Here is a 25,826-nt window from a genome sequence, read left to right as displayed (position 1 = left end):
GGCCCTCGTGCACAGTATATGCGTTACTCCAGAAAAAAACAAATGACATCCATCAAAACCTGATTCATCGGAATATCATCAATGAAAATGGTAAGAAAATGTCATATGTTACTGAATCTTGAACAGACATGTTGTAGTTTGCTGTGTGAATTGTTTGGTACAACAATTAGATTTGTCTGACATGTTTAGTTAAACTCTTAATCAATCCCCCTCACTGACACTACTGTCTTGACTCGTCGTGACAAAAGTTTTTTCGTTTTCATGGTTTTTAAAATTTTTTTGTGCACCGGCACAAGCCATCGGCAACATCATCTCCAGCTCCAGGCATGGAACTTAAGAGGATTAAATGCATCTTTTTGTCAAGTTGTATCTAATAAATAGTATGTTTCTGCTGCTATAGGCCTAATAAGTAGTGCCGCTTGACTGGGACGGGTTGAGTACCATGTGTCCAACAAAATTTGGCAAGTCATAAATATATGGTCTATCGAACGGGGGACTTACTCCCTCTGGCTGTGGCCTGTCACCATTAGCTGAGTTCCAAAGTAATCATTTTTAATGTTAGATTATAGAGCCTATGCCTCACCCTGCTTTAATACTCCAGCCAGTTGCATAGTCATGGCTTAGACTTAAGACCAGTCTAAGACCAACTTAGTTCTATAGCCAATCTAACAACTTGAGACCAGTCTTAAGATTTAAGACCACTTTTGGACTTAAGTCACGACTGTGCAACTGGCCCCCTGAAGTCTAATCTCTAAGTCTAAGTCTAACTCGAATTAGAGACTATTTCAGTGAACTTTCATTTTTCAGAAGTTGTGTTTATCAGATATAGTCAAAACATTGCTAAAATAGAAATAAGTGATATAAGTATTGGTGAACTCAGGACACATTCACGTCAGTTATAACCATCTGGTTTCACTATCCCTTTCTAATTAGACTCCTATACGAATGAATCATTGAGAGTAGTTTATATATGGTTTCTCAGGGCAGCACTGGCTGTGGATCTGGTTTGTGTTAATAATGTATTTCTAATTTATTGTATGCGTAATGTGGATTTAATGACTATTCATATTTGATTATCAGAAGGCTTGTGAACTATGCAGAAATGCATTCCTCCTCATTGTGAAAACATACGTGTATTTGAAAAAAGCGTACACATTTTTGCCAAATGATTTGGTGTAATTTTTCTGAGGTTTTGCGGTACATATGTATGATTCACATGTATATGTGATTTATTGGAAAATTAGGCCAATTGTTCGGCAATAAGGTCTAATTGCTCGGAAAAACGCTACTAGTTGTGCACGTAGTGATGTAGAAAATTATCTTATAATGGGCAAAAAATCAATCTGATAATCGTGATTGGGAGAAAGTAACATTGTCTATGTTTGCTTTATATAATTCATAAAAATAATATACTGTTTGTTATAACTGGATTTCTATGTTGATTCATTGAGCTGTAAATTGAGCTACATTCGTCGCAGCAGTACCTTCCACGTAGACGAGCAATTTACGAGAGAGAGAGAGATCAGTGTTTTATCTCGTGTTCCAGTTCATTCCCGATCATCTGACTTTCCTATGTCCGATGTACGCGCAACGATGAATCATTAAAGATAAGGTTATCGAAATTGAATTCACTGAAGGATATAAACAGTGGCTTGCTGCGTTTTATATAGAACCAATAGGCCAGCGCTCTGTGCTTGTTATTACTCTTTCATCATTCGCATTTGATGTAGAAATCTTCTCATAAGAACGAATTCAATGCAACATCATTAAAAATAGATTTTATCCAGTGCACGCAGTGGTTTTAAGAACCACCACCTGATCTGCAGTCATTGTCATACATGGTATTTTGTGGGGGAAAAAACTATTCGATAAACGCAAATAATAGAAAATTCAAGATGATACAGAATTCTTTGACTCTGCGGGTGACCAAGATGTTCATGAAAATAAACTATTATCAAAAGATCAGTTATTGAAGTGAGACGACTGGATTTACATGGGCAGTTATTTATCCAAAAATGGCAAACCACTGTTTAGGCATCTTGTAAGCATAACTAGTGTAGAATGTCGAAAATATTGTGAACCCTTCATCATTCTTGCAAACCTGTTATTGTGTCATTAGGTTTAGGTAAAGTTAGATAATAAACTCTTAGTTACCCTGGAATGAAACTTGTACTTGGCAATATATGATATACATACCTAGATTAATAGGCAATTAAGATATTTTGGCTGTAAACCATGTTGATCTAATGAACTAATGAAAGAAACTTGCCAATGTGCTGGTAACCCGTATTTCAACTCTACAGAGGGATTTTGTTATTAGATTAATCAAATAGTTTCCTTGTGGAATATTTTCATTGTTATAGGCATATAGCAGGACTCTGGATTTTGGAAGTATCTTCTGATAGATTTGAAATTTTTCCTTTCACAATCAGTTAATGTTTTATTTTTTTTCGTGTGTTTTCTTGATTAGAAACTTAAATCAAAGGCAATCTGGGAATCCACCAAACTTTGACATTGGAAGATCACTTATCATGAGAATATACTCAAAATTAGTTCAAATCAAGCCTTGTTTTGGAGCTAGTTTCCAATATGTTTTTTTTTTTCGTCACAAATTTTTATGTGAATTGGAGAAATGTGTGGGATTCGATCTTCCCGACTAAACTGCACCTGGGTCTTGTATTGATATTCATTATGTCATTATATTATTATTTTCATTTATAGGAAGTGACGACAGCGTGTGCAGAACATGCGATCCAGTGTGGAACGGAGCATTGAGCTGCTGAAGACATGGCGGGTAACACAGGATTAGAAATTGGTCTGATAGATTGGCAGAAAAGGTGCCAAGCATTGGAGGCGTCTTTACTGAAGTTTAAAGAGCAAGCTTTGAGGATCCGCGCTCTTCTAGGATCGAAGGTAAATAATTGTTCCTCCAATATCGACGGATGATAAATGTTCTGTATAGAATCAAAAATACATATGTATTTTTGATAGAATACATAACACAATGATGCAAGCTAATTTACATTACATAATACTAAGTGAAAAATGTAAAATAGTGGAATCTTGTGATAAGCCGCGAAGAATTATATCAAATTTTGTTGATTTTGAATTATATCAGGACTAACCAGGGCTAGCTTCCCTGACTCATCCAATAGGGACCATAAGGTTTTTCAGGTAATTTAAGCAACTGTTCCATAAATGATGATTGAATGTGTTGGGCGATCATCATGTTTGAATATGATTTATCAATAAAGAATTCAGCAGTAAGTAGAGGATCATTTGAGATTTCCAGCATTTTCCTGGATGTCCGATAATCCTAGACATATCGGTATATAAGTTATGTACAACACAATGGAGTCTGCTCTCGAGTCCTTGGGCTAAAAAGATGTGGCCCACATACTATTATTGTACGTCGATGAAGGATTTTATATTGATCCTAATAGGTTATTGTTATTACAATATACCCGGCCCTAGGTTATGTGTCCATAAAAATGAAAATGTCCTGGGAATTATTCAAAGGATTTGAAGCTCATTTAATGCAAATTGATACATCTTCTATAGAAATGAACCCGTGTCTAAAAACAGGATCTCTTTTGATGATCGTGTTATAGAAGTGTTAAGTCGACCGACAGTTGACTCTCCTCTTTACTGTATTTCTTTTCGGTCAGAATAATTTGAGGTAAAATGCATTTTCAAAATTGAAACGTCTACAAGCATCGTATGTGTTGTTTCTATCTTCACCATGATTTCCTTGATTCTAGATATATTCAGATTTCTGAGAAGAAAAGAAATGACTATTTTTGAGATATCTAAAGGATCTGTGTTCCATATCAATATTTATGTTTTTATCCATGATCCAAGGCAACATGAAGATACTGAAAAAACAATAAAAGGTTAAAATGTAAGTGACAAATGATAAATTCTCTTGAAAAATAAACAAATTACAATCAATTCGTGAAAAACCTTTGATAATCTAAAGACGTCAAGAATGGAGAAATATTAGCTGAAAAATTATTTACACATAAAAATTTTATCAAAATCTAAATCATCATTTACATGTTGCCAGTAGAATATTGTGGGATGTCTAGGCTATGTTTCTGTTGTGGTAGAAATATGGAGACAGAAATAGGAAATGAAATTTGTTCCCAATTACAATTATTTCAATGAGAGCATTTAATCTCATCTCCATTTTTTCGAAGAGTGGTTTGTAAAAATTGTCTTCTAGCTGCTGTGTGTAAATTTGCTTCCTTGTTTCGATGACATGTTCTTAATAATTCGTAGGTAATTCTGTTCAGCAGACAGTTTATTGTTAGAGATCAACGTCGTATTCGAAATTAGATTCAATTATGTCGTTATTATTTCTTCTCTGCGGAAGTCGTCTCCAAAAAACCGTCGGCGCGGTTTATTGTCTATTGATACTTAAAAATAGCTCTTATGTCCATTCAATAGTAAGTGTCGCATGTGAAATGCATTATTTAGTTGTTGCTGAACTGTTTAACTTTTTGAAGGTTGTTTAATACCCGCACTCTATTAAACTTAACATTCATTTGACAAGACACTCGACTGAGACTAATAATACGTCTCCATTTGATAATACAAGTACAGCCGTTTGACGGCTATACGACCCATGCCCGATAAAACGCTATATTTTTTTATTCGATTCGTAAAAACTGATTTATGAGAAAGTCTCTGATCAATATCTCGATAGAACGTTCGATAAGGCAGTGATATATGTAGCTGTAGAATTAGAATCTGAGAATGTGGTTGATTCTGATTATGTGTATGAATGTACGGTTCGTTCTTGGGGAAACATGAAAGCTAGATTAAGTAAACTGTGTATAAGAACAAACAGTAAACACGGGGATAATCAAGATTAGGCTTAAATTAACACACGGCATTTGTCGGCAGTACGTAAATTACCTTTCATCGTTTTTCCCCTGCTTCACTCGATGAAATTGCTATTTGCTACTGAAAGCGAACGGTGAAAGTTTCCTAATGTTCTTCAATTTATGCAGATTAACAGTCATTTACCCCGATACGTTTAATGCATTTACAGATTGAAGAGTTAGAGAAAAGATGTTCAGAATCGGAGGAACGTTCGGCAAAAGCGGAGAAAGAGGTAAAACGCTTTATCGATGAACAACAGTGATATCTTACTTCCTACGTTTCCTGATCGTTTCGAGCATTTTTCGTTCGAACACTTGACATTCATTTTGCTCCGTCGGAACCATTGTTTTATCGACGAGTTGTAAAATTGACGAATTTATCTATATTTATCGCGAAGGTGGGTGCATTGCAGCAGAAGTTGAAATCGATAGAATGGGAACCGGATGAAATGTACGAACAAATTCAACAACTCGAAAAAGATTGCGTCGAAAAAGACCAAGAAAATGAAGACCTTCGTCAGCAAATTGAAGAGCAGGTACGCCTGATGTAAACATGTGTTTGTTTCTGTTTGGGAAGCTTTGGAAAAAATGCTTTGCCAACTGTGAATATGATATAGTTTAGTTTTTATTGTGTACTGAATTTTTGACGCAACCTTGATATCAATGTTCACTGCTGAGGTTGTATTTTCGATTGTAATGTAGTTATCAATGAGTGGGTCAAACCTTGCTTAGGTTCATTCAGTTAATTACATCAATTAATCATTAAATCTAGACCAATATGTGTAAGGCCAGGACATTGTAGTATTATTAAGTCTCTTATCTGTTTGCCATATTCGAAAAAGAACTATTTGATCTTTACTTCCAATTATTATATCAGTCGGATTTTTATGTCGTCAAAAATGTTGTCAAAAATTCCTGGTTTATCAAGCAGGATTGGTATTGTTATTCATATATGACAATCTTTCCATCCAGGATTTTTGTTCTCATTTGAGAATGATCTAATACACTAGTCACGCATGATCAACAGATAATCAATCACCATTTTGTTGATCAACGATTTATTTTCATGTTTTAATTAGCACAATATAAACTGCATCGATGATATAAATCATTGCGAATAGCTGTCTGTCTGGATTATATAACCAATGATTGATTATAGTTTCCTCAAATGAATTCAGTGGCAAATTCCAGGTTCTTGTATAGTATTTGATGCTGAGAGTGATTTTCAACCATCCACACTAGTGCCGAATGAGTCCATGCCTGTTTGACAATGGACTAATATGGCCCGACCAAAAATTTTGGCACATACCAAATTTTAACATGGGTCAAAATATTCCATGTTGCTGACTTGTTCTGAATATCTCACCTCACTTGCCGCAGCATCGTTTTGATAGCATAGCACCGGCAAAATTTGACCCAGGTCCGGTCTGAGACTGTTTGACCCAGGTCTGCCCCGGGCCAGGGCCAGTTTGACCCCGGCTAAATCATGATTGTGTGTGGGCTTCTGTATCAGTTTAAGATATTTCAACTTCGATTTTAATTAAGTTATGTTTTTTTGGTCTTTTTAGAAACAGCTTCGTCGTAGAGAGGCTCAACTTGTAGAAGATAAGGCAGCGCAGATTCGTGAATGGGTTATTTCACGTCTCAGAGAGGTATCATATCTCATTATAATTCCTCATTCAACTCAAGGGTTAGCACTATACGTCCCTAGTTAATGTATGATTAATGTGTATGTACTGATTGCTTGTTGACATACATTATATATTTGTCTATAATCTATAATCATATCTGGATAATATCTTTGATTTCAGTCTTTGATCACTCTACTTCTAGTGAAAACGCTTTTTACCAACTTGCTTTTTGAAACTGTGGTTGTTTTGTATGGTTATCACGATAGATCGACTTATTTGTTTATTAGCCTGTATTGGTTCGATCTAAATGTTCATGTCCCGTTGTCAATTACTACTATGTTTTTTTTTCTACATTTTAGTTGGAATTACAAAATGAAGCACTGAAATACGAACGTTGTCACTTGACGGAGAAAATTGACATTCTTACGAGTCGACTGCATTCGTTACCTTCGCATATAGCTAAAGAAATTTTCAAATCTGACCAACAGGTACAGCATGTCGAATCAGTAAAGCCTAATTCAGGTCGAATAAAATCCGATCAGATCGTTGGCAGTCAAGTCTGCGATGTTTTAATCGGGAATCGACTGCGACAGATTGATCGCAGGCCGATCGTAAGGATAGAACAAGTTCTATTTCCTACGACCGATTTTAATGCCGCAGCCAATCAGCAACGAGTATTGCGTTTGTTTGGTCACACGATCGATAGCGCTAGACTTGGCAATGACCGAGTCATAGTCAATCTGACTGCTCTTAACATTGCAAGACAAACGAATCAGCAATCAGCGGTCATGCGTGTTCTTAAAACTGTCTAGTCGTCAACCTCTCGTTAATGTATGATAAATGCTTAACTTTGATCATTGATGAAGTATGGAAATAAGAGACAAAATTTGTGCCCATTAAGTTTGACTTTGACTTGTTGTTTCTATAAGTGGGTGGGCTATATTTAGGAATTTTGCGCGGCCCAATTTTTCATTAGATCATCATTTGTCTCTACGTTTCAGCCTAATTTCGGGGAGATTTCTCATCACGCTAGTCCCGATGAACATCCGACTCGACCATCGTCGATGGTAATGGACATGTTCCAGAAAGAAGATTCGTTTTCGCAGGATTGTGAACCGTGTATTGAAAATGATGACAGCGATGATGTAGCTGATGACGATGATGATGATGATATTCATTCGCCGTTAGACGCGAATGGCAATATCTCGGAGGATCTCGAAAACGAGCCCGAATATCAAGAAATCGACGAAAATCACGAAAGCAAATACGAACCTTTAAAAAACGCGCCGCCGAAAATCAAAATCGAACGTAAAATATTTCACAGTTCGGCATTTTATGATTCGGTGATCAGCGCGAATAGTGAGGATTATTTATTGGATAGTTTAACGACTCCTCGACTATCACGCGTTTCTCCTCCAGAAGAATCAACTAAAAAACAAAAACCGGACAAGTGCTCAAAACCTATAAATCCACAATTTCATGACATTAGCAGCATTTATTCAGGAAGTTCGTGTCTCTCTTGCGGTTCAGTACGGCGCAGTCGTAATGTGTCGGCAATCGCTACTCTACCGCGTGTTAGACACCACGAACGAGACAATTTAACTCTGAAAGTAAAACCTGCGTTCGATATCGACGTTTTAGTGAGTGATAAAGAAACAACTGAACAAAAACAATCTAGTCAGATGGAATGTGATAGCAGCGCTGTAAGGAATACGTTATCAAAGCCTCCAACACCTCCTTTACATAGAAGGCCATCTTGGGTAATTGATTCCTGATTCTATGTTCTCACATTCTAATATTAATTGACCTATATCGCGCTTGTATCTAGTTCGAATATTGTTTTTCTTTTATAGGAAAATCGTATTTATGCGGTGGCAAATTCCGGTATTCAGTATGACGTACATCTGAGTTCTTCCAGTCCTGACAGTCCTAATGATCATATTTACAGAGATGTCAGTGTACCTGTCTATTCAAATTTTAAAGGGGTATGTTGATGATCTATTTGTTCCCGCAAAATCAGTGGCATCACTCGTAACCAGTAGGGGCTGATCAAGGGTCTGATTCGGGGAGAGGAACACCCCAAAATAGTGCATATCATGATTAAAAGGGTACCTGATCATCGGAAAACATTCGTTAATACCTCATTTTAGGAAGTACCGTACAAAGAAGATGCTTATGAATTTTTCATTTTGCCTTAGAATTTCAGGGCAACGCCACATTTTAGGGGGGGGGGGGGGTATGCACCCCCTGACCCTCCCCTTAGATCCAGCCCTGAACCATGTGTTCTCGTTTATTTCAGAGAGCTGCTTTGATTCGCAGTAAGCCATTTTCAGGTGAAAGTTCCTCGGATTCATCGGATAATGAAGATTGTGAAATGGCAATGACGACCGGTGGTGAAAGTGAAGCTGTGATGACTGTAGCTGGACCGAGTCGACTGACAACCACTAGTGTCACTGTTATAGGTTCTGTCAATCCATCAGGTGCAACTAAACGAGGTACATACCTTCTATACAGTGTTCTAACCTCTAGCTATCCCACCAGATGGTGTGACGATCTGTATCTGTACATTTAGCCAGAAATGAAAGAATGTGTCCAACATGCAACGTTTTTGAGGATGAATTACATTTTATTTTTAATTTTATCCTACTTACTGAACTCTGCGAAATAATTCAGAATAAATAAGTTAGACACATTTAGAAACTTTGATATATTAAATATATTAACCTCATATTGTATTGTAAATAGTGTATATATTTGTATGTATTTAATTGCAAATAACCTTGTTATGTTTTTAAAAATGTCTTTATTTTTCCCTTTTTGTCAATGTTAGTAACAGAATTATTATTCCCTCCACATACCATGGAAATGGTAGGAGAGGAATAAGATTATCTTATCTTATCTGAAATTGTTATTGTTAATTCGTTGTATTTCAGTTGTATCGACTGTGAGTTCAGAATCCAGTGATTATTGTCTTCCTCCTGATGATGATGTCTCAATATCCAGTGAACTCGAACATTCCGAACCTGAGGTGAAACTTCTAAAATACACTGCTCAAACTGCAAAAAAGGTCCGTATGAATGCAATGTGTTTATTTTGAATGTATCTGATACTGCTTCATTCATTGAATAACGGTTTTTGGTTTTCTAGGAGATTTTGCAAAAGTCTGGATACATGACAAAATTAGGTGGCAAAGTTAAGAATTGGCACCGAAAATGGTTCGTTTTACAACAAGGAGAATTATTCTACTATAAATCTGAGGTTAGTATTAATTCATTGACGATGATTCATTCATTAGAATTCAGTTACATTAAATCTAACATATTTTTCAGAACGTCACTCAGCGTAAACCACAAGGTCAAATCTTCCTCGACAGTCAAACTAGAATCACTAAATCAGATGGGGCAAACACTTTTGAGGTATGTAGGTCTATACAACAAAAATTTGTACGTAGAATGTGTTGTCAAATAACTGTATTTTTATCATTCTTATTAAATATTTATTCCTCAGATCGCTACATCTAAGAAAACGTACTATCTCATCGCTAATTCGATAATAGACATGGAGGAATGGATAAAAGGTAACTGGTGTCATTGGTCACAAAATCCTGAAAAAATTCCAAACACGAATGAATGTCATATCCGTGCCTAACGATACGCTGTAATTTCAGTTCTTCAAAATGTTTTAAAGAGGAAAGCAGCCTATTCAGTTATTCAACACGGCAATGCAAAAATAATCATGAAAGGCTGGATGACAAAGGTATTGATGAACCAATGTTTTATGATGATAATTTTACGACGATGTCTTTGTTTCTAATGTAAAGTATGATATTTTTGCAGTGTAAAAATGGGTTGAACAGACGTAAATGGTTTGTTCTCATTGGAAAATATTTAGTCTATTACAGAACACCGACTGATAAGGTGGGTGTATGATGAGACCTTACTCTAGAATTTCAGTCAATGTTTTTCACCTCGGTGTAACTAGTATGAAATAAGTTTTAACGAATTGTTTTTTTCACAGTCTCCGACCGGTCAAATTCATCTGGTGAATTCTCGAGTACAGGAGATCGATACCGCGTGGGACTCGGATGAAGAGTTCAACCCGGAATTATTCAGCGGTTATCGTTATACTATAGCCGTATGGCCCCCGAATGAGGGACCCGTTTATCTGATCATTCCGAGTAAAGCTGAGATGGATAGCTGGTTGTATTATATAACGATAGCTTCGGGAGGTGGATTGGGAAATACAGGCACCGAATACGAGCAAATAGTTTCAAAACTGCTCAGTTCTGAAGGTGATCCGAGTAAGTAATCACCGTTACAAAATAAATTGAAAATATTGTGAGACTGTAAATTCAATGTGCGGATACTTTTCAGATTCACACTACTGGAAACATCCGGCTATGCTCGTGACAAAAGAACCCATTCCGAATCCACTTACAACTCTTCCTACCGATGAAATGAAGGCTCGTGCTATCGACTTATTCAAGGTAATTACATCATCATATGATAGATATTGAGTGCAGATGAAGTGTTTAATCCTGCAGTTTTTGTACGGTTCATTTTCCAGTCTTGTCATCTTTTCATGAATGTCGGAATCGAGTCGCCTTCGATTGATTACCACGTGAATTTAGCCCAGAATATTTTACACACCTGTCTTCAATATCCGGAACTTCAGTCAGAAATCTATGCACAACTTATCAAACAGACATCTCCACATCCACCTCAACATAAACATGCAATGCAAGTAAGGAACAGATTTTTATATTTTTCGAGTTGCTGTTCATTTTCATTCGGACAAGCCCTTCATATGTATTGATCGTTTTCTATTTCAGAATATACTACTATGTGGATCAAATCATTGGTTTTTATGCGACGCTTCATCATCAGCCTCTATGTATGATCTCAATGCTATAGATTCTAAATTCAATCCCTCTAGTCAAGTGTTCATACAGGGATGGCAGTTACTAGCAATGTGTGTTGCATTATTTGTGCCGAGGCAAGGATTGTTGTGGTATCTCAAAGCCCATTTACATCGTAACGTAGATCCCAGGTATATATATATCTTTTTCGTCGCATTCTGAATAACATCAATAGATAGTCTATATATTCTTTCAATGGCTTGGATTGTTATATCATTTCCAGGAGTGAAGTCGGGAAATATGCGATATTCTGTCAGAGAGCGTTAGTGCGTGCTGTACAGAATGGCCCACGAGAAAATCAACCATCACGTCTGGAGATTCTATCGATATTACTACGTAACCCTTTTCATCATTCCTTACCGATAAGCATTCCAGTACACTTCATGAATGGAACTTACCAGGTAGATAAAATACCTATTGAAGCTGTAATTTCATAATGATTTACATTAACTTTATAGATAGTAGAATAGTCACACTCAGATACATGGAGAAATAGATAGAAAGATAAAATCCAGTATCACGGTATATGAAAATTTGAAGTATTAGAAATGAAATTTTTCTATCAAGAATAATATCGAAAATTAAGAGATGTCTTGATTTTTGATTGTAATTCTTGATGAATAAATTTTGTTTTCGAGATTTTGATTTAGTGTGGTGGGTTAAAATCTTATAACATTAATTAACTTTATTTCAATCTCCATCTAGATTGTAATGATTTCTTTACTTGGATATTAAAATGCTTGTCGTCGTTGATTTAGGTTGTAAGTTTTGATGGATCGAGTACAGTTGAAGAAGTGATGCAGTCATTAACGAAGCTCGTCGGGGTTCGTTATTACGCGCAGTCTGGATTTGCTTTGTATTCTGATGATCCAAGTGGTAAAGAAATCCATCATTATCTGCAGCTAAATAAAAAGGTAGGAATTTTGTCATTAAAGTCTGAAATCCATAATGCCGAATAACATAAGACTGCCTGAAGTGCGACTGCTTGGTTTTTGCAATAAACACCAGTTGGCAGCACTGATCGTACACCTTAACCCGCTTTACTTAGAATTCAGACATGAATAATAAACTTTACCGTGAACACAATCGGAGAAAATATACTTCAAGAAGATTATTTTTGAATACCTGTAGTTGTCCATTTTGTAATTTCTGTGGTGAATCTATCGGATTAGGCAAGTCTTAAGCTGCCTCAATGAGCAATATCGCACTACTTGTCATAACATCCAATGACATTTAGTAATGAGCAATCTGTTTACTTCACCATCAATTTCCCGATAACCTTTTGAAACTTGTAGGTGGAAATAGCCACTGCACGGAAATCTTGCCAAATATGCCCAAAAACCTGTGACCTTTTTCTTCCCTTTGATATTCGGTGCATGAAACTTGCTACCGATTTATTTGCGATTGTTAGATTACTATTGACAGTAAATTATGTCTGTAATCCCACACATTGCCTTTGATCATAGGTCAAAACTCATATCAGTTTGAGTTCAACGCTGTCTGCGTTTCATATCCACTTAATAGAAATTCGATCCCAGGGAATTTTCATCGCAATGTTTTATCAGCCTTTTTCACGTACGTACATGTAGTTTTCTATATATGCATACCCATCCAATCATCGTAATCAGCTATTGAATGTTTAATAGGTAGAATGTATTTGAAAATGGATTTAGGAAAAATTTACTGCTCCATGGCTACAAAGAGTCAACAGAGAACCACGCTGCATTATTTAAGCCGGCGATGTCAAATTGAAAATTGATTACGCCAGGTAGACCTGGGAAACTTCTTTTGTCGGGCTCGTGTCTGATTTTCTATGAGCCATTATGGAAAACATATCTTTTTTACAATTCATCGACAATTGTTGTCTGAAAGATGAATAAAAGCCTCGTTACATCATCACTCATTTCTCCGGTGAAACTCGAAAATTGTCTTGTTGTTGTTTTTAGTAATAATTCATTACGGTCGGTTTCGGTTTTTACATCATAAACAGTTGTTTTCCCTTCATCCGTTTCATCAAAGTATCAACAATATTCATTTTGTTTGAAGCACAAAGAGAACGTCTTGAGAATAATTTCAGCCGTTATGCCTGCGCGGCTATACGCAACGCGCCGTGATTATGTTCATAGAAAAAGTTCTTTGTGTTTTTCACTTTAAGAGATGAGTTTCTTTCCGGAAATTAAACGTACATCATTCATCGGTTACTTTGAACAACAACCGAAATAAAGTATATTAGAATATGATTGTCGGAGGTGTAGTGTCTGCTTATTGCATAGTCCGAGATATCGCTCTGGAAAGTTCTTAAAAAGTCATACGTGCTTCATAACACTTAAGACGAGGTAGAGAGCTATAAACCTGAGATGTATACCTGGCACATTTATGAAAATTGGTATATTGGATATTGCAATCAGCGACTGTGATGTATGAAATGGTCTGTACACAGACAGATTGATGAAAAAATTGATTTTCTACGCGAGGTGTCATTATTTAGTCTACCAGCATCTCACCGATATTTTCTGTCAACATTATATTTTATGCATATTTTTCGAATCCGAAATCTTGTCGTGTCGGCGGAACCTACCTAATTTCATCGTAATCCTAGCAGACTTTATTCAAATCTTGGTCTAAATTTCTGGACCTGCTGAGGATGACATTTCAGCCGAACATTTATCAGATTTCTGATCTAAATTTTCATTCTCTTATGAATAATTAGTTGGTATGATGATGATATATTCGTAGTGTTATGCATTGACAAACATACGCCATACAACTGGGTGTAATTAGATTGAGCCATGTCGTCCAGGTTGCTGTGCCTGCCACCACGCTACGGGTTTATTGTCACACTGGTGTAGTTGAGCAACAATAGATTAGACGCATTAATTATTTACGCACAATGTATTGACGAAGCGTCGAAGCGTCCTAGTCAAAAGTGAACGGATCCATTACGTAGGATTCAAATCAGAAAAAATGTTAATTTAGTGAAGAGAGTAATGAGTCTTTGTCTATGACAGTGTGATTTATAACCGTCTGTGATATATCTGCGCAGATTACATCACCTTATAACGCATCTCAGATCGTCATTTTCTCATTCTTCAGCAATTTCATTCGCCATTTCGGGGTACGGAGGTTGCGTGATTTAAGAGGCCATGACAGCAGTGTCACATATTATCTGTCTTATTTGTGTTTGGATCGATGGTGAATTATAGTGCATTCCACATCAGTTCAATCTCGTAAAACATCTGTTATAGGACTCAAGTATCGAATGGTCTGATATCGGACCGATCTATAGACATGAGTTAAAAATCTATATCTTTCATTTTACCAGTTAGTGAACTACATTGCGCGGAATACTATGCATATGTAAGATATGTGATTGAAGTGAAATATCAGTGGGACTAATGCGCCTTGAAGAACATGATACTCTCAATATAAGACCACTCGTATGATGAAACCGAGTGAGCGATCTCGTAAATCGATCGTCCAAATTGAGTAAAAATGAAATTCTAAAAATGTGTAAAGATCAACCAATTCGAAAATCCATGTCCACAGCAAAATCTAAAAGGCTTCTTCTCTAATGATACAGAACCTTGAATTAGATACAAAATACAAGGCAATAAAACTCATGAATACTAGAAAAAATGATAGAAAATTAGTAAGTTACCGGTATGTAGATAGGAAACATTTTGATATCTGGCTTATTTCAATTTCAATCATGTGTTAACCCATATAGAAAGTGTCCAAAAATATCAATATCAGATATCTATTGATTTGTAGAAATTCTCTAGATGCAATAGGAATATTATACGATATTACAACCATTGATATCAATACAGTATCGTAACATAATATCAGGAATTAAATGCTTACATTGAACATTTTTTCAATGAAATTTCTGATATCAAATAATAATACTTATTGCATTCAGTAAAAGAAATTAGTTAAAGTATATATTGTCAGTTGTGAAATACGAATGTTTTGACTAAAAATCGTCGATGATGACAGTCAAAACATCGAACTATTTGTCAATCGTTTTGACATTTTCTGAGGGCAGAATCAAAACTTGTAGCTCGGTAAAAAAATTAGGAAATCGATTTGAGTTTACAAACGATGACTACCTAACTCTTCAGTCCAACTCCTCAGTTTCTTAGATTTAGTCATTTTGATGTTGTCTTTTATGAAATAGTCATGTTTTTTTGGCGATTGTAATCATCATAATGACTTCCACCAGCGAGCTGTCATTTCCTTTAATATTATATATATAAATATATATATATTATATATATATATATGATCGCTGTCGCTTTGAAGTAATATCTATTATAAATGTCAGCTTTGTACCACATTTATGTCTACTGTACGTTGAAGTTCATTTATCCAATCTCATTTATGAAATTATTATGAAGTTAGACACTTAACTGATTGCCCTGTGTGTAATAATCATGTCTGCTTTGCTGTTTGTCGATCAGTTTCTGGTGAAAAAATGACGATGAAAATAGTATATATTTTCGACAGCCAAGGGTTTTGGGTGAATTGTTTTTCATAATCCACGGGATTTGAAATATGTAAAAAATGTTTTTTATAATCGATGGTTTGAATGTTTTGTTATAGTTATGCGACGTCATCTCGCAATGGGAAAATATGTACTTGGAACAACATAAAGAGAAGGAAGAAGTCAGTCGAACGATTAAACTTATTTATAAAAACAGGTAGGAACTTCAGACAGGATTCATATGTAAAGAACTACTTTGATAGTTTAGGTCAGCTTTTGTTCACTTCATTAAATAGAGAATTGTTGTCTATTCACTGTATTCAATTCGTTTCATGTTTACTACAATTTTAGGCTCTATTTCCGTCATATGATGAAATGGGAGACGGAAAAAGAGAAACTGCTGCTGTGTTATCATATAAACCATGACATTATACGCCGTCGGTTTCCAACCACTAGAGAACTAGCAATTGAACTGGCTTCTTTGTTAGCTCAGGTACGAAAAAATGTCAACTGTAAAATATCCGCCTCGAGACACTTGTTCTTATCTTCTTATCCACTTTAGTTATGATATATTGCGTCCGATATCATTTGGTTTTACTCTTCGGCGAAGAGCTCATTTACACATTTCGTATATATTTACTGTTAAAGAATTTATAATGGATTATATTTACGAATATCTGGTTGCGTAGTAAATTAATGGCGATCTCGGGACTCGTATAAGAATGACTCAATGCAACCATAGAGAATGATAACCAGGTTTATAGTTACAAACACTGTTGTTGTCTAGATACTCGTATTGTATCACCGGTGTATGTATCTCTCATTCTGAAATATGTTGTCATCGAAACTTGAGATAATCAGCGATGAAGTAGCAGCAAACTGTCAAATTAGATTTACTCGGCAGTCATATCCTGATTGCATCAGTGTCATGAAGTAATATCAATTGGATCGACATTTAGTGAAGAAACACATACTTCGTATCATGAAATACACTTTTTAGTCATGCCTAAAAAAATGATTCTTTTGAAAGTATAATTGTAGATTTTCAATAGATCGGTGATTGTAAATCAAGACGAACTACTACGCCCCTCTCTATGATACTGTAGTATGTAGTGGCTTATGCATTTTTTGATAGATTGAATTTGGTGATTGTAAATCAAAAGAACAGACGGAAGCGCAGACCTCTCAACAGTTAGGAATCATCATTGACCGGTTTTATCCGAAGCGTTTTCGTAGTGGTTTCACAACCGACGAATATGAACAACGGTAATTTACTAGTTACATCCACTGAGCTCTAATAATGAGAAAGCACTTTCACTTAGATGCGCATTATCATTATTATTCTCATTGTTTGTTCCATCGCAGACTGCTCTTAGCGCCCATCTTCTGAATTAAAGATCGTCAATTATTCAAAGACGTAGCCCTTGCGCTTTTTGAGCGAATGGACTCTAAAAAGCATTACTTGTACATTATTTCAGCGAGGTCATGGAAAGTATGGAAAAGAAATGGATCTCTTTAAAGTCTCAGAGTCAACAGGAATGTGTTCGAATATACCTAAATGCAACTCGTAAATGGCCGTTTTTCGGAGCGAAGCTATATTCAGCGAAGGTACCGAGTATAATAATTACATTTGTCAGTATTTACGAATTGCAAATGCGAAAGAAAGATTATTGACTTTGGTTAAAGGTTTAAGGTTGACGCTAAGTAAATAAACTACTATTCTAAGCCAGTGTTTGAAGTAGTGTCCTTGCGGTATAACAGTACTGCAATTATACTGTTTCCATGGTGTCCTGATGAGAAATATATGACAACGAAGGCCTTGGCCTCGATTTCATGCAGCCATCGCTCTAATGATCAAGGGCCACTCTCTCCGTTTATCTCGAAACCGGTTAGAATTGTTCGCGCTTTTGATCATTGTTCATCGAATAAATGCTGCGAAAATTGTTACGTCAGGTTTCTGTTTATTAAATCAGTGGGTGTAATGTAATTCACAGTACCGTACACAGTGAGCCGGGTACAAGTGAAAATATCGTTTGTTCATTGTGTCCATTTTCAATTAAATAAAGTACACGAAACGGTTAAAGGTACCTATTATTTGTAGCGTGTATTCAATACGAGTTAAGTATTTAACGTGTACTGAGAATTCATTGACCCGTATTATTGTTAATCCCTGTTCATTGATATGAAACGTAGAAAGTTAAAAATTTCGATTCGGTTCATGTTAAATTCCCACGAAACGGAGGCGTCGAAAACAGAATTATTCTATCATTAATTCTTACGTGAATAAATTTAAACGGTGGACAAAATTCGATAAACTTTGTCCAGCGTTTAGATTTACTTCCCCCACAGTCATATGTGAATCCAATTGATGTTGCAGATCTTTAAAAGATAAAAGTCGATGTGCTTTTTTCTCGACTGTGAGAAACGTGCGGTTTGCATGTTTTATAAATGTGAAAGTTTTACTCACACTGCAGACTATGAAAGTTATATGTTTTCATTACAGCTTAAAGGTGAAGATGATATGACTCAGGTTTGGCTGGCAGTACTGGATGAAGGAATCAGCATCCTAAATTATTCTACAATGGTGAGTTGATTATCAGTCTAGCCGCGCTCTACTACTGATTCATTCGAACTAGACTCATTTCACATTCAAGTCATTAATTGTTAATGCTGTTGATGAATTTAAGGATCTATCAAAATCATATAGATTAACCTTCATTCGATTGAAACGGTTTACGCCGTAACTGCCTGCAGATCACTGATAATGAATCCTCGTTTAAAAGTGAGATAACATAAAAACTTGATAAATGTAAATCCCATGATCGAAAGACTGAAAAGTTTATTTAGAATATCAGAAATATTTTGGGTGGTTCCTATCACCCTTCTTCAGTCTGAAATGATGATTTTAGATGATTTTATAATGATCATTTTGGACTGAATAAAAATTGAGATCTGCACAATTCCCCTCGAAATATGAAAAAATATTTTGAATTGAGATTCACTGTATCTCATAAAAAGTAAGGAGCAACTTAAATGCACAGCAGCAGTACGATTTCTGAATGAATGGTGCTCAGGTAAATAGTTTATATAAATGTGTCCTCAGAAATATGCACCGCAACCTACTGACGACAACATCGATTCACTGCATAGTGTAACATATCATAATTACGTTTATGGATTGTAGAACCTTGAGAACCTGATTCCCTGTCGACTACCACAAAACTAATCACAAATCTCCTGATTTAATTGTCTCATAAATAGCCTGCATTCATAAGGTTCTCTTGTCCCAAGTGAAAACATGTATGATCTACCAGATACTATATCTGCAATGCTTCATTCGATATTTACTTTTCAAACGCGGGTATCTAACATGAAAAAATAACTGTTTATATACCAACATCTCAAAATTTCCCTGTTTTATAGTTTACTGAGTTTATCGTATTTTTTTCAGGATCCTATGGCTACGTATATGTACAAAAATATCGTAACGTTTGGCGGCTGTAAAGACGATTTCATGATAGTCTCGCGGTTCGAACATAAACCCGGCACTGATCGCAGATTTTTCGTCATGTCCAAAGTCAAGGTAAACATCGAACGTGTAAAAGCTTTGTAGAATTTTCCGGATCTATTTTTTTTTTTGCCCTAATGTCATTATTCGTTTATTTCGACGTCTAATAGTCGCATCCGGGGGTATCTCGTATGTATCATGATTGATCAGTCTGGTTTTCACTTTCTTCTGTTGTCCAAGGATGCGAGTGACACGACTCCGCAATTATACATGCATACATGTCATTTAGATCGCGCTTGTTTAAGTCAAATACATCAACGTCAGTATCTCAACATTTTTTACACTTTTCCCTATAGAAAACACTTTCGTCGCCATATGCATAGCTGAATATTTGCTATTCATATCACAATTTCTGCGACGAAAATAAATCACATCAAATTTCCGGATTGTCTTTTTCTCGGATACCCGACACCTCTTGATTGTTATAGTTACATGCGTATTATGTACATGATCATAGTCAGAATACTAGAACTTGGTCGAATAGATGATTGTTTCGATGTGTTGTAAGTGAATGATCTATCCGTATGTTGTTGGATGATCTGCTACCTGACTAGACTTCACTCTACAATCGATATTGTCTACTTCAATATTACCCTGGATATCTCTCCTCTCTTGTTCCTCGTCCCCGGGGGTTTCACTTGATAAATTTATCATACTGAATCAGACCACCGAGTTAGCCCATATTCCTTCTGTACAAATCTATTTCAAACTAAACCTGTTTTGTGAATGCTAATTGGAACTGACCCATCTCACTTGCCATAGCTAAGTATATGATTTACGTGTGAACGCATTCTCTGATTCGGCACAGGCCAATTTTAGCACGAGTTTGGTTCAGGCCAGTTTGACTCGGGCTTAATCTTCTCCATGTGATCGCGGATGATCATTCTTTTCCACCAGATGGAATTATAGAGCGTGCAAGTTTATTTCGCTGGAAGGCTATTTTTTGTGTTGATAGACAAGTTGTAATTACGCCGAAGTCATTTCGATATCGAGACCGATGACCAAATCTTTATATCCATCATTCCTCGGTCATCATAAAAAGCTGAATCATTCAACAGTGACATGAAATAACTGCACATTGACGGAAATTAATCTTGTGACTGTCCTGAATTTATCTGGCTTATTATACATCCAGACTAGAAAATGCTGATTCATCGCAGAAAATCTCTTCATTAACATCTTGTGTGTTGTACGTTCACTTGAGTTCAGTATGTTTCAATTCTCAACCACTTTCTTCGTTCTTTAATAGCTTAACTGTACTTGGGATGATAAAGATTTTCGATGTAGTGATGCACAACGCATTGTGAGATCTACTTGTGCGAGTTTCGTAGGAAATGTGAATTTCTTTGAAAATTTGTGTAAATATAAACTCGTTTTGCCGATAGCATCGAAGTATTTGAATCTGTAATATTACATACATACTTACTAGTGAAAATAATCGTTTTGACTTGATATTGATATTTTAGTAAATGTACTCATTTTGCTGGTAGTATCGAATCATTTAAATCTGTAATATTATCATACATACAGCAAGATGTATGCGACAGCTGTGAATAACTGAAAAATAAGCAATTTTCTTTGTCTATCGGTTTACACTGGAGGAAACATGTGTGTTGTTTCAATATATCACAGAAATTATTCAGAAATTACTGTTTTCATTGAATTGAGTGTAAGTGCAGCTCACGTGGCCAGTTCATGTTTAATTTATTTGACAGATAACTGAATTTTTTTTTCCGGAAATTTCATCGATGGTTTTAGATGCGTGCAAGTGTCGTTAGCTTCGCTCTGAAAAACAAGAAATCATCGATTTTTGATGCAAGTGAAATGTGATATTAACCTTTTCCTCTGCTGTATTTTAGTCAATATTTTCTGAGCCTTTGGCTATTCAGAGTACTATCGTAATATCGGCAATATGTCAAGCGTTGTCTGATACTGTGTTGGAATTAGCTTACATGTAATGCATGTATATATGTATAATCACTGTTATTCCTGCCCTTTGCGTTTAAAAAAAAAGCCACATATTTTCTTTCAAAATCCATTGCATTTATCAAAAATTAATGAATTTTTGCATTTATGGAAAGTTTAATTTTTTTCAAATACTATTTATACAAAAATCTTGGATATTTTTTGTTGAACGTAAACATTTTAGTCGAAAGGTGACAAATCTGAATAAGAATTAATATATGTACATCTGATATGATGTGATTATATCGCAGATGGATGTCATAAGGGTATAATACTATATATTGTTATATAGAATAGTTGTTTTCTATTGTTTAATTTGGACAGCTGTTACAATACTTGTTTCATCCTACAAACTGCACCGTTTAAAACTTATAAAAATCAAACGATCAAAGTCAAGGTCGTTATTTTCCTGTTTGCCGGATATTTTCTTTGTAGTTGCGATGAACTGCCGACGATTCTTTGACGTAAACACTTCTTCAGGGAACTGAAAAATTATCTACTAGCGATAAAAAAAACCTGATATCTCTAATCGTTCGTGAAACTTGTGAACATTTTTTTAGTTTGTCCCTTTTTACAGGTGTGTGTTTTTGTATATGGCCCGAACCTTATTACTGTCCTTTGTGTGTGTCCCACATTTTGTTATGTAAATGAGGCAGATTTTCACAATAGCTTCCGTAAAAATGTTTAGGAGACGATTAAAAGAGTTGATGTGTGTGCGGTGTCGTCTACGCGAGGCGAGGCGTCACTTGGATGTTTTGTACTGCGCATACTGAACAGGCTTTTAGGTTTTCATCAATATGCTTCACAATGAAACGTGGCCGACTTGATGTGACTAAGGGCTTGAAATCACAATCTTAGGAGAGCGAAATTACAATTGGAATATGACTCAATCTGCCGCATAATCTTGGTCAAGATGTCGTACGGCAGCATCGGGTTGACGCAGTGAGCCATTTATCGCAGGTCTTCACGTATAAAGCTCAGTCAAATTTGCTTGATTGATTTTGTGACTGAGAGAGAGATAGATTTAATGATGACAAAAGTTTGATGACACTAAATACAATTTATAAATCGGATGAAATAAAACAAAAAAAAATTGTAGATGTTTTTGTAATTTGTGGCAAACGCCAAGTTGATGAATTCTGTTAATTGAATAATTGTTTAATAAGTTTATGTAATTTGTTAGAATAATAGTTAGTTATTTCATCATCATCTGTAAAGTTAATACCGGGCCTGTATTTGATCATTCATTTTGATATATTGGATATTTATCATTGAAGTTAGGCATATGAAATTGATTTGATTGCTTGCCAAGTGTAACAGGTTGTGTAAATGTGTTTAAACCCTCTACCATTGTCAACCGTGCGTAGGATAGACGGTAAACTAATCAAGTAATAGGTGAAAATAAAAACGTTTTGAAAAAAGAAATAAACTATTTGATACCAACTGAAACATAAACGTTTTTGACCCGGGCCAAATTTTGTCTGTGCCAGATTAGGCCGAGGCACTGGTGCCAAATTGGTCTGTGGTCGCTGCTATGCATAATCTAAATGTCAACTGAGATTTGTTAAGTACTATCATTTAGTCATTAAAGGCTTTTCTGCGTCTATCTTTGGTCGTTCTTAACCTTTTTGACTAATTGCTGATGTGATTTATTCCTATAACAAGTTCCTAGGCTATCGCAAAATGAACTAATAGCAAAATCGAATCAGGCCGAAAATAAGATTAGTTCTTTCTGAAAAGTGAAAATTCCCGTATTTGATAAAATGGAGTGTCGTTGAATTTATCGGATTTCAATCGAGATTATTTCAATATGCGTGTATGTTAGAGTGCGTCTGTATACACATAGTTGATTCATCTTCATACATACATACATACACACACGCAGTAATCCTGTTATAAATCGTAAAAGCTTTTTTCGCCGTGTATTGATATAATATTTGTTCGCAATAATGATAAATGGGTAATTTCCCTGTGGTGATATGTCGAATAATAACCGCGACCTATTGGCTGCATTCATCGTGGAAAAACCGGGGCTCATGAAACCTTCTTTATCTGCTAGTTAATTTGTTTGAAGAGTAAGGGCCATTTCGTTTTCAGCTTCGATACTTTTGAATTGTAGCTGTTTTCTCAATTTGTGTTATTTTTATTTTCATCATCATTTTGTTGGGGGATTGATATTAAATACACGGTTGATCACGAGCACGTCGGTTTTTCACATCGTCTGTTGAAAAAATTAATCGATTCCCATCGATATATTTTCAGGTGATCGAAGTGACGCAATTAATGGCGGCTTACATCAATACGAAACCGCAGAGACCGTCGTTTAGTACGACTTCTACTACGATATCACAAATATCATCGCGGACTCCGTCTCAATCTCAATCTCGAGCTACATCTTCGACATCCGAGCTACGCACTCCGGGCTCGACGAAATCGTCGCAAAACTTCAGCCTACCAAAAGCATCGATGACTGAAACAACGACTTTTTAAGTGTTTAATCGGTCGACTGTTGAGTTGAGGCATTCGTTTGTTATTGAGAGATGACACTATATGTGACACTGCTCTATGTTTATTGTCAGTGTTATAGCGATTACTTACGTCACGTCTCTCACTCTCTCTGTCTCTCTCACTCTCTCTCTCTAGGATCCTGATTGATTTCTCTGTGAACGCATTCATTTCTACACGTATCAGATATTTATCATAAATTTGTGTTATATCATAATTCATTGGAATTATTCTGGTTGTATATTCATATTAGATCATTTGCAAGTGTAAAACAAACTGAATTGATCGAATTCTTAAACTAATCTTATCTATCGTTTTTTTCACGCTAAATTTTGTTATCGGAGCTTTTTGTATTTATGTAGATCATGTATTATGGCTTATTCTCCAAGAGTAAAAACTAAATATATCTTGTGTTACATCTTTCTGTTTTTTGGCATCAAGTATTGGATGTTTATGTATTTAATTTGATGTATCAGGAATGTAATTGGTTGCTGTAAATATCGATGTTCGTAAAGTTTCTTGTTTTAATCTTTCAGACTATTTATACTTCCCTTCATCCACACACAAAAATTTTGTATATTTTTTTATAATTTGTAAATAATTTCAATAATTGAATCGTGGATAAAACGACAAATAAATAATTGTGTTGAATTTTTCAAAATTCTCGCTTCTTAGTTTTACGTGATTTTTGGAGCAAATGAGAACTGACAACAGGGAAGCGCCCCCTACCGAAGATTTGAGCAGCAGGGTTCGAACCCATCTATACTTATAGGAGGAGGAGGAGTCATACGTAGTTTCTCGAAATTTCTTAAAGCCCTACTATTCACAAATCCTCGGCGTTTTCCTACGATATCATGCAATTCGTCTGGGATTTTTATGACCATTTCGGAACTCATGTGACAACACTATGAACTGCACATCAACATTACAAATGTCTGATATTTTTTCGAGCTTCGGAGGAAAATGATATAGATAATTGGTATGTGCAATCTTGAAACTGTCGCATACGTAATCCACTGTCTGGTGATACTCGCCTGAGGCCAATTGTGCAGGGGCACGGTTTGAAGGCAATTACTTTTCATAAAAAAGCTGCATATTTGAAATTGAGGCATTGTGTATTTCAGACTCGAGAGTTTCCGAATCGTAATATTGTACACACTAAAATGAATGCATTGAAATACCTACTTTCCATTCTTAGATAAAACGATAGATATATATTTTGCAATAACGATGCGTATATATATATATACAAATACATGGTTATAGATTTTCAGATTCATTTGATGCATTAAAATAGTTGATTGGATTATTACCTTATTAATTATAACCCCTCGTTTGAGAGTTTTATTATACACATAATATGGATGTCAAGTGTGGAATAGCGTGCTAGTAAGCTTAATGAACAAATTTACGTTTGACTGATGTACACACATCTCTTACTCAGCCGATGTCACCGTTGTGATCACTCGTTTCTGCGGTGAATGTTACATCCAGGGGCTGCAAACTACCGCCGGCAATATCAGCAAACATGGACAGCTTCCTCATCAATTTCTATCATCTTATTTCCAACGAGATGACGCGCGCATTTACACAGCTCAAGATGTATCTCGGCTGCTGATGACAAATCTTGTACTGAAAATATATCGATGATATGTATACAGCGTATTTTGCGTTGATTTGTGAAATTAATAAAATCACAAAATTTACGATGAGATTTGATTATTGATCGTAAATCTGATTTCTCATCATAAGCCGTTGTCATCAGTTGTTTTATACTTCTAGTCAATTAAGGGGTGAATTTTAATGAATAAGTGAAGTGAGTTAATTAGCGGACACAGATCTGATAGATATGATTAAGTCTCAGTTT

At 35.7% G+C, this 25,826-nt stretch overlaps 1 protein-coding gene across 1 annotated transcript; it reads left to right on the top strand.

Moving 5' to 3' along the window:
• Positions 1 to 31: 31 nt before the first annotated feature.
• LOC141914511 (pleckstrin homology domain-containing family H member 1-like) lies at positions 32 to 24,516 on the top strand. The gene is made up of 28 exons (XM_074805737.1): positions 32 to 90; positions 2,722 to 2,913; positions 5,057 to 5,119; positions 5,285 to 5,422; positions 6,455 to 6,538; positions 6,877 to 7,005; positions 7,519 to 8,277; positions 8,371 to 8,502; positions 8,817 to 9,012; positions 9,451 to 9,584; positions 9,665 to 9,775; positions 9,847 to 9,933; positions 10,025 to 10,094; positions 10,185 to 10,273; positions 10,354 to 10,434; positions 10,535 to 10,817; positions 10,891 to 11,003; positions 11,084 to 11,260; positions 11,349 to 11,566; positions 11,659 to 11,836; positions 12,194 to 12,349; positions 16,041 to 16,138; positions 16,273 to 16,414; positions 17,057 to 17,187; positions 17,400 to 17,529; positions 18,425 to 18,505; positions 19,373 to 19,504; positions 23,717 to 24,516. The coding sequence occupies exons 2-28, from the start codon at positions 2,788 to 2,790 to the stop codon at positions 23,942 to 23,944; spliced, it is 4,266 nt and encodes a 1,421-aa protein (XP_074661838.1). The 5' UTR covers positions 32 to 90; positions 2,722 to 2,787; the 3' UTR covers positions 23,945 to 24,516.
• The last annotated feature ends 1,310 nt before the right edge of the window (positions 24,517 to 25,826 follow it).

The sequence above is a fragment of the Tubulanus polymorphus genome, chromosome 1, assembly GCF_964204645.1.
Source record: "Tubulanus polymorphus chromosome 1, tnTubPoly1.2, whole genome shotgun sequence".
Taxonomy (NCBI): Eukaryota; Metazoa; Nemertea; class Palaeonemertea; order Tubulaniformes; family Tubulanidae; genus Tubulanus; species Tubulanus polymorphus.
This window is presented reverse-complemented; position numbering and strand designations above follow the sequence as displayed.